This window comes from Marmota marmota, unplaced genomic scaffold (assembly GCF_001458135.2).
Source record: "Marmota marmota marmota unplaced genomic scaffold, marMar, whole genome shotgun sequence".
In the NCBI taxonomy this organism is placed as follows: domain Eukaryota; kingdom Metazoa; phylum Chordata; class Mammalia; order Rodentia; family Sciuridae; genus Marmota; species Marmota marmota.
Genome location: NW_026000037.1, coordinates 36,829,658 through 36,842,044, shown reverse-complemented (window position 1 = coordinate 36,842,044; position 12,387 = coordinate 36,829,658). Strand labels below are relative to the sequence as shown.

General features: G+C 31.3%; 1 protein-coding gene across 5 annotated transcripts in view; it reads right to left on the bottom strand.

Annotated features, from left to right (window-relative positions):
• Acvr2a (activin A receptor type 2A) overlaps positions 1-12,387 on the bottom strand; it is a 76,784-nt gene that overhangs the window by 8,548 nt on the left and 55,849 nt on the right. For 3 of the 5 annotated variants that reach the window (XM_048812236.1, XM_048812238.1, XM_048812239.1), the window contains 4 exons: positions 8,688-8,711; positions 4,948-5,091; positions 2,896-3,039; positions 1,830-1,975 (listed from right to left, as the gene is read on the bottom strand). In XM_048812236.1, the coding sequence (XP_048668193.1) occupies positions 1,830-1,975; positions 2,896-3,039; positions 4,948-5,091; positions 8,688-8,711 (458 nt within the window). The remainder of the gene's footprint in view (positions 1-1,829; positions 1,976-2,895; positions 3,040-4,947; positions 5,092-8,687; positions 8,712-12,387) is intronic. The other 2 variants (XM_048812237.1, XM_015479153.2) reach the window with 1 other exon arrangement.

The following is a 12,387-nucleotide window of genomic DNA, read 5'->3' as shown; positions in this document are numbered from 1 at the left end:
CTTACAAATATAAAGATAGTACAATTAAGTTTCAACAAGTTATCTTTTAAATTTTTTGCTCATAATCGAAAAGAGGGAGAATATCTATGCTATAAAATAGTAGTTAAAATATGACATGCAAGGAAAAGAGAAAAGAAGAACCTTAAGCAGAGTCCCCATACAGCACAAGAGTAAAGTAACAAAACTCCTATTCATAACACAGACTAGAAGAAGAAATCCTCTCCATAAAGCAGTTTTATAAAGAAATGCCATTCCAAAAACACTTTATCTATGTCATTCTCACATATCAATGATAAAATTGCTATGATTTAAGAGGTTAAGAATATTTCAAACTTTACAGTAACAAACTCCAAAAAAACTAAAATTTTTAAAAACTAAAGAATTTTTTAAAAAATAGCTAAATTGTGTCCTTTTGTCAACTGTATAGACCTATATTTTAGAATACTCGCTTAGTGTAGTTAGTGGTTCTTATATTTTTTCACCCAGTTGTAGAAAAACATCTCTAGGATATTTAACATCTCTAGGATATATAACACATTTTATCATAAACATATACTACTCTAGCCGTATCCTGAATTCTGAAAAGGGTAACAGTTCTGAAATAGGAAGATGTCTTCCTCTACACACTTGCCTCAACCAGTTCATCCTAGAGATTACTATACTCTAATTAAATACATCTTTGCCATGACAAATGGCATGTGTACAGTCACAGGAGACAGCAAAGGGACAGGTATATATGGATGCTCCAAAAAACTGCTTGAAATTCAGGATTTTCAGGGCCCCTACTCCTAATAACCTTTGGGACTCCAAAGGATTAAATCGTTCCCTGTATGGAAGACAGACCGCATGTAGGAAGGTGAGAAGAAAAGGGAACATTTAAGGTTTGCAAAACCAGAATCTATATATAAGAGGTAGGGTTAAAATAATGTCTCCCAGCAACCTAAAACACCACCTGGTGATAATCAACTAAATATTTGTTAAATGAATCAGTCAGTGCCTACTTTTAAAACAACCACTGTTAAATTGAATACAAGATGACAAACTGAATCCCATGTTGAAGGAAGTTAAATACATAGCAAACTGAATCAATGTTTTAAGGAAAAATATTTTGCCTTCTGAGAAATGACAACTGTCTGGATATTACCATCTCACTGACAATTGTTTGAATGATGTCTCCTTTGACCTTAGCTAAAAAAAGAATATAAGGTAATTCAAAAAATAAGCAAAGAGCTGGACATGGTAGTACCAAAGACTTGGTAGGCTGAAGCAGGAGGACTGCAAGTTCAAAGCTAATCTGGGCAACTTAGCAAGATCCTGTCTCAAAATGAAAAATAAAAAGGGTTGGGGATGTAGTTCAGTGGTAAAGTACCCCTGGAACCTGGATTTCACTCCCCAGTACTACAATAAAAAAAAAATATTTTTAATTAAAAAAGAAAAACAAAAAAGATACACTCAAAAGACTTTCCTTCATTTACATCCCCTTGAATCTATTTAAAATCACCTTAAATCTTGACTTGAATTAAAATAAATTTATTTTTCCTTTGAGCTAAGAAAATATACTTTCATTCTCAACTATGCTTTTAGAAATGAGACTAAATTAAGAAATACGGAGATAATTAAACTTAACTAATGATGTTAACATATACATTTTCCAAAATACTTCCTGGCCATTATCAAAGCTAATTTAAAAAATAAATGAAAATCATCTGCCTCCTAGGGCATGACTGGATAACTAAGGGAAAAATTAATTCTACTCAGGGATTTAAAAGCTTATTAAATCATAAACATATTCTGAATCATCTGGAAAAACAAAATAAATTTTGCTCTACCTGTGAGATATTGCGGGTTTGTGGCCATCTTTGAGGCCAGGTATATCCTCATGTAAATATGCCAACCCTCTAGCCATGGTTTCTGCAATATGACACAGTTCATTCCAAGAGACCACATTAGCCTTAAGAAAGTCTGACAGTGAGCCCTAAAGAAAGGAGGGTAGAAAAACAAAAACAAAAAAACTTAAGCTCTTGACAAAAGCCATACATACACGGGAATTTTTTATCTATAAGTGTAAGACAATGTATCTTTCCTTTGAGTACATAAAAATATACAAAAAACATGGTCCAAATTTCCTTCCAATTCACATTAATCCAAGTTCTTCTTAATACATACTGAAAATCTAAAGTTCTAGAAAAAATTTTAAAGTGAAATTATAGCAATTTTAAAGATATTATACCAAAGGACTAGGATAACAAACATCAGAATATACAAGCAACCACTAATAAAACTTCCTCTAGAGATTATGGGCATTCTTATGGTGAAGAATTAAGGTATAAGAGCCACATACTTAACAATGATAAAAGTATCAAAAATGAAATTTCCTTATTAACGGTACTTTTAAACATCTCTGGAAGTTGGAAAAATTGAGGAAAAAAAAACCACAAGGGTGTTTTGGTGATAATTACCCTAAAAGATTATATAAATTTTCTGATTCTGGGTTTGTCATTATAGATTTATTAAAGAGTGTTAAGGTACAGAATTCAAAGTGAAAATGGCTTATGAAATCAAAATAGGTCATTAACAAGTAAATGAAAATTACTAAGCACTGCCTATACTAAAGTATTTGCAAGAGAGGTAATTACATACAGCACAGAAAATCTGGGACAAAAGACTGGTATTACAAATAGAGAGGTTACAAAAAAAGCTACTTCATTCTTTTGTTAAAATAAGTTATGATTTAAAATGGATTTTTATTTAAGAGCAATTTGCACTTTACATTAAATAATAATCAACTATATAATATATTATCTACTGAAAAATAGGTCTGAGGGATTTGTAGTCAACATCAGGTAGGTAGGCCAACTCTTGATTTTACTGAATTCAAGTGTTAGGTAGTTTTACCTTCTCATGAAATGCTGTTATTAGCCAAAGGTCCACATCAACACTGGTGCCTCGTTTTTCTGCACCGATGAACTGTAATATGTTTTCATGCTTCATTCCAGGTAAACTATAGACTTCATATTCATTTTGCCATGACTGTTTATCCTAGGGTTAAAAAGAAAGAATAGTAAGAACAGCAACAAAATATTAAATAAATCACATCTAATAAATTACCTAAAAAGTTCTAAAGAAACAAAAAAAAATGTATTTAAGTAGAAAAGACCTTTTGTTTTGACCTTTCATTTAATGAAAGAAAGTTCTATTAGTTAACACTATCAGAGTTCTGGTAGTTCCATACCAAACGCCTGCCACCCTAATCCTTTAAAACATCCTTTTCTAGAGGAACAATAGTTCATCAGAAATGTTGCACTTTTGCATACTACAATGGCAACACATTCTACTTCCAAGTTATTATAAGTATTACACTGTAATTTCATCACGGTGTGAAGCTGCTCCTGTCAGTAATCAAAATAATCTCTCTGAAAGATGCAATTCAGGTGGAATTACTCTGTCCAAACAGAAAACATTTTTGTTTTCAACGACTAACATATTATGTAACATGCTTTAAAGTCACCATATACTCATTTGTGCCTGCAAATGATTCATGTCCATTACATTTTTACTTATAATAGATTAGTTTCTTTTCGCTATGAAAGGACATTGAAAAGGCAGGCACCAAAGCATATGGATTAGGAAACCTCTGGCTCCAAACTACCTAAACTTAAATTCTGAATCTGCCACTGACCTTTGGCAATATATATAATCAATTTCCTCATTAAGTAAAACAGGGATTGCAGTATCTGTCTCATAGTGTTGTGCTATTACATACATACTAATAATATACATACATATATGTAATATATAACACCTGACATAAGAGCATTCAATAAAATGCTACTCTTAATATCCAAATACGTTCATGTAATTTTTAAGATTCCTCACACGTTAAAATAAATTTTCCCTGACTTTTTAAAATACCTTTATTTTATTTATTTATTCTTATGTGGTGCTAAGGATCGAACCCAGGGCCTCGCATGTGCTAGGTGAACACTGTACTGCTGAACCACAACCCTAGCCCCTTCTCTGACTTTTTAAAAAATAAATCCTGGCATTACAGACTGCACACTCTAAGAGTTCTAAATTGTAATTTACAGGATCTGCATTACTAACAAAAATAACCAATGAAAGTAATAATCTTCTTCATAGATTCTACAACACAAGCTTTAGGAGAGGTAAGGAGGCTAAAATCTAGTTATAGTAAGGCAAATTGCTTATAGGATAGCTTTGCAATAAGGAAAACTTAGGTGTAGGAGTAGAGCTTATATCCTCAAATCCAACCTGGGGCTTAAGTACTAAGGATAGCATTAGTCACAAGGGTACAAAAGCAAGAGCAAGGGAAAATGGAATCATCATCAAATTACACCACTGATGCAACAAAACAAAAGAAGGGTAAAAGCTTGATAAGGGTTTTGTGAAAAGTCCAGCTATTTCTAAAAGAAAAACAACTCAATAGTAAACCAATTATTTGGAGTCTTGATTCACTGCCTCTGAAAATTCACCAAACAAAAACTTAAATAATTACATAAACACTCAAAGTAGAATGAAAATAAATCAGTCTGTTCACATACCTCCAAACAGCAATTCTAAAACAAAACACGCTACTTCTTCACTTTTATGTTTGCTTTTTTTGATAATGTAAGGGATATTAAAATATAACCAATGAGGTTTTTTAATTGGAATCCTTAGCATTTTTATAGAATTTTTATTGGCAAAAGATCACCCATGTTTATTTAATATAATTCTACCACTCCAAACAAACATGGTTTTGTACTAATAATTCCATTTCTCAAATGTGAAGGCAAACATAAAAAGGCTAACTGCTTTTCCCAGTATCACAGTATCACTTTGGAATATATGGCCTATGTGTTTAGACTGCTTCTGAGTTATAATGTCCTAGTTGGTTTCAGCTTTTAAAATATATATATATGTAACTTTATAACTGCAATAGCATACCTGTATTGGGAATATTTTAACGGCAACATATTCATTGAGCAACTGGGCTTTCCAAACACAACCAAATCTTCCCCTTGCTTTCACTTCTAATAATTGCAGTGGCTTCAAACCTAGTAATGGAGAAGGTGGGGGTGGTCCTGGGTCCTGTAGATAAACAAGAATAATAGTGTAAATAAGCAGACCCTGGAACATATAAATTCTAAAAATGAGAAATAAGTGAGTATACTAAAGAATCAACTGACAGAAATAAATGATAAACACATAAGGATGACATTAACTTCAATCTTGCTAGAACTGAGTTTCTCAAGCATCACTAATCTGTAGGGATTACAAAGCAGGCAACTTGATTTAAGAGTTGTCATAATAACAGTTAGCAGTATTGCTTCTCAGGTACAGCAGTAGAAAAAATCTAACACCATTTTTGATCCAGTCTCTCTAATTTTCCCCACTAAGATTTTCTGTAAGCTTTAGATCACTCATAACAATATTTCCTTAGAGAATAAGTATTTGAAAAGTGCCAGGAAAAGCAGATTATGACTATGTCTTAAAGAAAACCTCAAAATATACTTTTTCTAATGGCTATTTAATTTAAAATTTTTTCTTCATTGATTAAAATTTTTTCTTCATTAATCTTAGAAATAACCAGTCATTCTTAAGTACATTGCAGTTAGGTGTATGAAATACAAAAGCATGTAAAAGAAATATTTTATAGCCAAATTGTTTATACTTTGTCCTCATTTTTTAACATATTAACAATTCATCACTTTGTTTATAATTATTCCCAAAATAAATTTGTGTTCTGAGGCCGACTGGCAAATAAAATATAAACCAAAATTCAAAAAAGAAGTGGTCATCATATTGATAGCAAGGTATAATAAATAAAAGAAAAGAACACTGCTATAATTAATTTTTAAAACAGAACAAACATAGTATATAAATAGGAGTACAACAAGGGAATCTTCCCTATACAAAGTAGGATGACAACTTTTCTCTGAAAACATTTTATTGGTTGGCTATCTGCCATTCCAGAAAGCTTCCAGAGAAAAGCAATAGAAATGTTTCAAGGGCTACATAACAAATGTTGTGAGGAGGACATAAAATTTTTGTTGCAAGAGGGAAAAGTATGATGGCACTGGGTTCCTCAGACATTTGGAAATGTTATGCTACCCAGATCAATACATCTTACTCTGCCTTTCTTCTCCCTCTCTTTTTATCTCCTCTCCTAATGCCTCAAAAACTCCTAGTGCTCCTTAGGCATCATTCAGCTTACTGGTGCCACTCAGGTGTTTAAAAGTTCACATCTATCATTAGAAAGACCCTCAACAATAGAAACACTGCAAGGTTATAAAATAGGAAAAACATGCAACTAGACAATCTTTATAAAATGGCTTGAGAACTCCTATTTTAAAACAGCACACTGTAAAATAGATTACTGTAACTCATTTTAAACTCAGATATTTATTTTAAAACGTCTACAGAAGTTGCTTTTTCTTTCCAGGTTCAAAATATGAAGGATTAGTAAGCTAGAGTGTTTCTGTTAGCAAAGCAATAGGGCAAGGAGGTCAGCTATTAATCTTACAAGAAGGACAGGTTCTTGAGAATGATTCTCAGTGGGAGGGAACACAAGACTCTCTGGAGTTTCTATGGAAACTACACCATCCCTATCTCATTCTTCAACTATCTCTACCTGTAATTAGAGATTCTACCAACAGGAGTAGTTTGCTTATACAAATGTGAAGACAGGCGAAAATGCTGAAAACTACTTTTCTAGAGGCAAAGAAAACCCATCCAGTCTTCAAGGTCCAAGAATAACTGTATAACTGCATAAAGGAATGATTAAGCTAAATAGAAAAGGCTAGAAAGGTATATTTTTCAAAGCAAAAATGCCAAAAACTAAAGTATGCAGATAAGAACTGAAAGCTGAAGAAAGTAATATGGTAGAAAGTAATACAACTCTAAACTGAAATTTTTAGTGACATAAATAAACTGAGAATGTTTGTTGATAACATATACATTTATATACTCTCTGTTCTAAAGGGTACCAACCACGGAGATATGATTCAATCTGTAAAACAAGATTTAGATGATTTAATTCACATCTCAAAAATATATCAGTAGTTCAAAAAATGATTTGTGTACATTAACTTTGAATTCAGAAGATATACAATAATTTTTAATGTGTATGTTTAGGGAAAAAATAGTTATTTGTTTTCCAAATGCACAGATAAACTTCAAAGTTTCCTTAAGTTTCTAAGGCTCTGTTCAGCAAATTTCTAAGCTACCACTATTTCAGAAAGATATCTTAAGTCACCCTCTTAATATTACAATTATATTCAATATTGTATCATAACAACCATAACACTTCTTTCAAAATTACTTAAAAGTAAAAATCCTCAAATTAAGAGAAAAAAACTGGCCTATTTTATTTTCAGAGTGAGAAAAAGGTCTACAAAGGCACATTCTTGTAGTATTAAAACTTTTAGAAATGTGTTTTTAAATGTAATTTAAAATAATATTCTTTAACAATTAAAAGATTAGGTCTAAAATTGAATAACTTTTTAGCAAAGATAATTGTATAAAATCTATAGCACTCATCAATATAAACTTTTTGATTTTTTAATCAGAAATTATTCAAATAAAATATTAAATGTATTTCTAATATGTTTTATTTATCCAATAATCTAAGAATATTAGGAACAATTTTCAGCTTATTAATATCATTATAGTAGTTTACCCACACAAACACACACAAAAAAAACCTTATTTGATTCTAGAAATAAAGACTTAAACCTTTGAAATGTATGACACCCTGGGAAGACAAATGCAAATATAAGTGTCAGAAATGACAGCAGCATTCTGTCTGATGTTATCCACAAAATACTGCTTTGCCCTGCTATACTGAAAAACTACTTTTGGGAAAGCATCTAAAAAGGTTTTAAGATTTCATAAAAACTTTTCCTAAGTATCCAGTTATCTTGCAATATACATACTATTTTGGAAAACTAAAAAGATATACATTAGAAATGGCTCTGATTATACTCATGTCATCAGAAAATATCATGCTAAAACTACAGTTATTAGAAAAAGTCTTCTATCCCAGGACTCCTTCCCAATATCATTATTATAACCAACATTAGAATACACAGATAGAGATGGACAGTTGTGAAGTCATCTGTTATCATTTTACTATTTCTGAATTCTCTCCATTTGAAGGGTGAATTCTAATAAAGTTATATAGCCTTAAACATCCAGACAGCAAAAATTCATCAAAAGTTGTATTTCTGCAGCTAGTTCATTTGCTAGAAATGCCAAAGATAAAACTATTTGAAAATACAGATTTCACATTAAAAGATAATGGGCTGGACTAGAAAGCTCTTGTTAAAAATGAGCACATGCTAACATTGAAACTGATGACATCCTCTAAAAATTAAACGATACAAAATTTTTAAGGCTATTAGAGTCACTTGATGTTCTTTTAATCAGCTAAAACAGTCATTTCTATATTCTACTTTAAATAAGTATAAATACTCTTAGCATTCCTTTAAAATCAAAACCTAGTACTATGTCAAATCAATCATATTTTTATAATAAAGGCAGGGGGAAATCCTTATAACATAAATGTATATAAACTAAAGGATGCAAGTAAAGCAACAATAACAACAAAAATCTTAAGGACAAAATGTTTAATATGCATCCACAAAAAATTCCACAACCATAAAACAAACATCAATGCATCTTACCTCTATCATTATATGAAAGGCGTGCTTGTGAAGAAAAAACACAGGCAAAAGAAATTACGATTCATATTCAGAATGAGATGAAAAATGACACATCAGTTACAAAAGGAAAGAGAATAATGATTTAGCTTTTAAAAAGTTGGCAGTGATCCAATGTATTATATCTTTAAATGAATTTTGGGAACTACTTTCCTTATGAACAGAGGAAAGTAATATCAAAAAAATTTCAAAAACAAAAACAAAAGGACCACTTGGATTTTACCTATCAGATGAGAGGTAGTAAACAAATTATTGACTCTAGAACAATACGAAGTTATCTCACCCAACATACTCCAAGCTAGCAAGTGAACTAAACCAAGTCTTAAATAATTACTACTGATTTTTTGAAAAGTACCTAGAGTCTACACTTTAAGACTAAAACAAGCATTTTAACTCAAAATGATATGAAGGAGAACTGGCTTCTGGACACCAGAGGGCAGTATTGCTTTTAACAAAATCTAGCTAGCAGCCCTAAAGAAATTTCTATAGAGCTAGAATCTCTCCTCTGATTATATTTTCTGGGTTGTCTTAAGAATTTTTAGAATCTCCTACTTCTACTGAGTGAATTGCCCCACTCCTTTTTCATGGAAGACAGTAGGATCACAGCAGTAAGAGAAAAATGTTTCTGGTGTCTATGACTATGTACAACATACTACACTGGTAAAAAAAAAAAATAATAATAATAAGACAGGTAAAACAAATCACCAGAATTAAGTAAAACAGTGACAGACCAAGCCTGATTTTAACCTACTTTCCAGACACATAAAGGCAAAGAAATTAAAGTGAGTCCTAATTAAAATAGAATTTAAATGAGTTAATCCACATTTCAAACTGATAATATATCAGCAGTTCAAATTTTTATTTAAGTATAATACTAACTTTAAATTTGGAAACATTCAATAATTGGATAAGTAGTAGTGGCCTTGGGAATGTTCCACACACACGTCTCACAATCTGAGGCCAGTCGACTGCTAACAGAGAACAAGATTTTCATTTTTCTAGTCATCCCCAAATAGGTAAGGACTTGAATTTAAAATTGAGAGAAACATTGTTGCTGAGAATTATTCCCAATAGATGGTTATATTCCCCAGTTTCCAATATTTCTACAACATTTCTACAGAGAAAAATAGCACAAAAAAATAACTGATAACTCCTTTATCTTTACCGGCTGCTTAGCCAGTTTTTCTTCCTTCTTAATATTCTTTCTGTGATAATGATTCAGAACTATTCATAATTCATCCAAAAGGCTGAGTTAATCCCACCATTAAAACATCTTATCAGTATTCCAGAGAAAAATTCATCCCTTGAAAGCCATGCCATCTGTATAACTACAGATTCCCAAGGTTCAAGGATCACTCAGATCTTGCTTTAGTACAGGTGCTTTCAGAAATAAAGACACCACTGTACAAACACAGTGCAAATAGGTGCTATCCTTACATCTTACCAAAAAGGATATCTCTGCTTATATTATTCCTAATAAATAAACATTAGAATAAGTTATAAAATGACCAAAGCTTAAATGAGTGAAAACAAGAACAGAGCTCAATGTGACAAAAAGGATCATGACAGAATCCAAAAATAACAACAAACTCACTGAAATACACAAAGAGATTTTTTATAAAAATGTATATTTGCTTAATATATTTCCAAATAAACATCAAGATAACAAAAATGACCCACACTAAACAAAAGCCACCAACAACAGTCCTTAAAATATATCCTATGTGACAAAATAACAAGTTAAAATAAAAAAAAAAAATCACTTAAATATACAGATTAAAAAGTAACCAAACAAACGAGCTGGATTCACAAATTTAAAAATATAGCTTTGAGTATTATGTTCTACAACTCTAGGTAACAGCAAAAATAAAATCAGCACATTAATGTCAAGTAATTAGTTTGGGGAATTAGAAAGAGACTTGCTGCTCATCCCTTAAATGGGAAAAAAATTAGTGCCAAACATCAGAAAAAAATAAAGAGTATTTCTTCATTCATCATTTCAAAAACTGTTTAATGAGCACCTTGTCTGTGTCAGGTACTGACTACCCCGACCCTCGTGAAGCTTACAGCAGTCCAGGGTAGAGAGACTTACCAATGATTCACGCTAAATACATAATTATAAACTAACAGCAATACAAAGGAATTCAGAACCTTAAGCATCTATAAAAAGATACCTGACTTTCACAGGCAGGTGAAATAAGATTTCCCTGAGCACACTCTCAAGTAATGGAGTAAGAACTGGAAGGATGCAGATGAAGTGAAAACAATTTTGGGACTACATATTCACCTTATTCTAACAAATGGGCAATTATTTCCATTTATTGAAAACCAAGTTTCGGAGTGGTAAGTGTTTGAAGATATAGAAGTGAGTTATTTAGGAGTTAAGATATGCAGGTATGAAATACAAAGAAATCTTTCCAGAAACAAAGATTTTTGCTTATATACTATATGTTTACATGATTATGTACTATAAATATTCTTTTATTTACTATTTAATCTATTCCAAGATATCTATAGCTCTATCTATATACATATATAAATTTTTCCTTTTTTTTTTGTACACCTCACTCAATAACCTGTTGAGACTATCAAAAAAGAATTTGAATGTCTCCTCTTTATTATCTAATTATTTTACATTTTAAGAAATTCTACAATTGTTCATTTTTTAAAAGCCTATCGTCAAGCAGATAGAAATAAAATAACCCAGTGTATCAGGGCAAACATTTCTGAGCTAGGAAAGGCAAATATACAATTACAGATTCAATAATACTGATATTTTTAAATGCACAGCCATGATTCTATCTAATTAGATCTTCCATATTCCTTTGTAATGAATCCCACTTCCTACAGTTTCTTTCACCTTGCTCCTCCTGAAAGCAAAGCAAAAATTAACATGGATGAGACAAGGATTCTGGAAAAGTTCCCTACAAAGCGGTTAGCACTTCAGAGCAGACAGAACAGGGATGAAAAGTCAGAAAGAAACGAAGGCATGCCCATTTCTCCTTTTGATTATTGGTCAAAAGCATCAGGTTTCTGACTGACTACAGAAGAAATTTCATTTATTTTAGAATTTGTATCCTGCAGATTAAGATGAAAAAAAGGAAAAGGATGATGTTGTACACAAATAAATTGTGTTGTGGGTAAAATGGTTGTTTATCTACAAGGCTATATATACTTGAAACAGAAATTGTTTTAAATGTAAATTACATAAACTTATCCCTTTATCCTACTTGAATTTTTTATAGACCCTATCAAATTATTTATTGAAATAAGTCATTTATAAGTAATTCAATCAATGAACCTCAATACTTGGAATTAAATGCCCAGGCTTTGCCACAGGGTCGGGGACTCTAAACAATTCATCCATATGTGCCTTAATTTTCTTTATGAACTTGATTAAACAGAACCCATTTCATGGGGTATTTAAAGATTAAATGAATTAACAGGTATAAAGTGCTTTGTATACTGTGTTATACAGAATTCAAAATGAACTATTTTATTACACAAAATTCCAAGTATTAACTTTGATATATATCAATGATAGTTTCAATAAAAATGATTCCTTTTGAGTTCAATTTTTTTTTTAACCAGGTACCAGGAATTGTACCCAGTAATGCTTAAACAGGGAGCTACATCCCCATCCCTTTTATTATATATAATATAT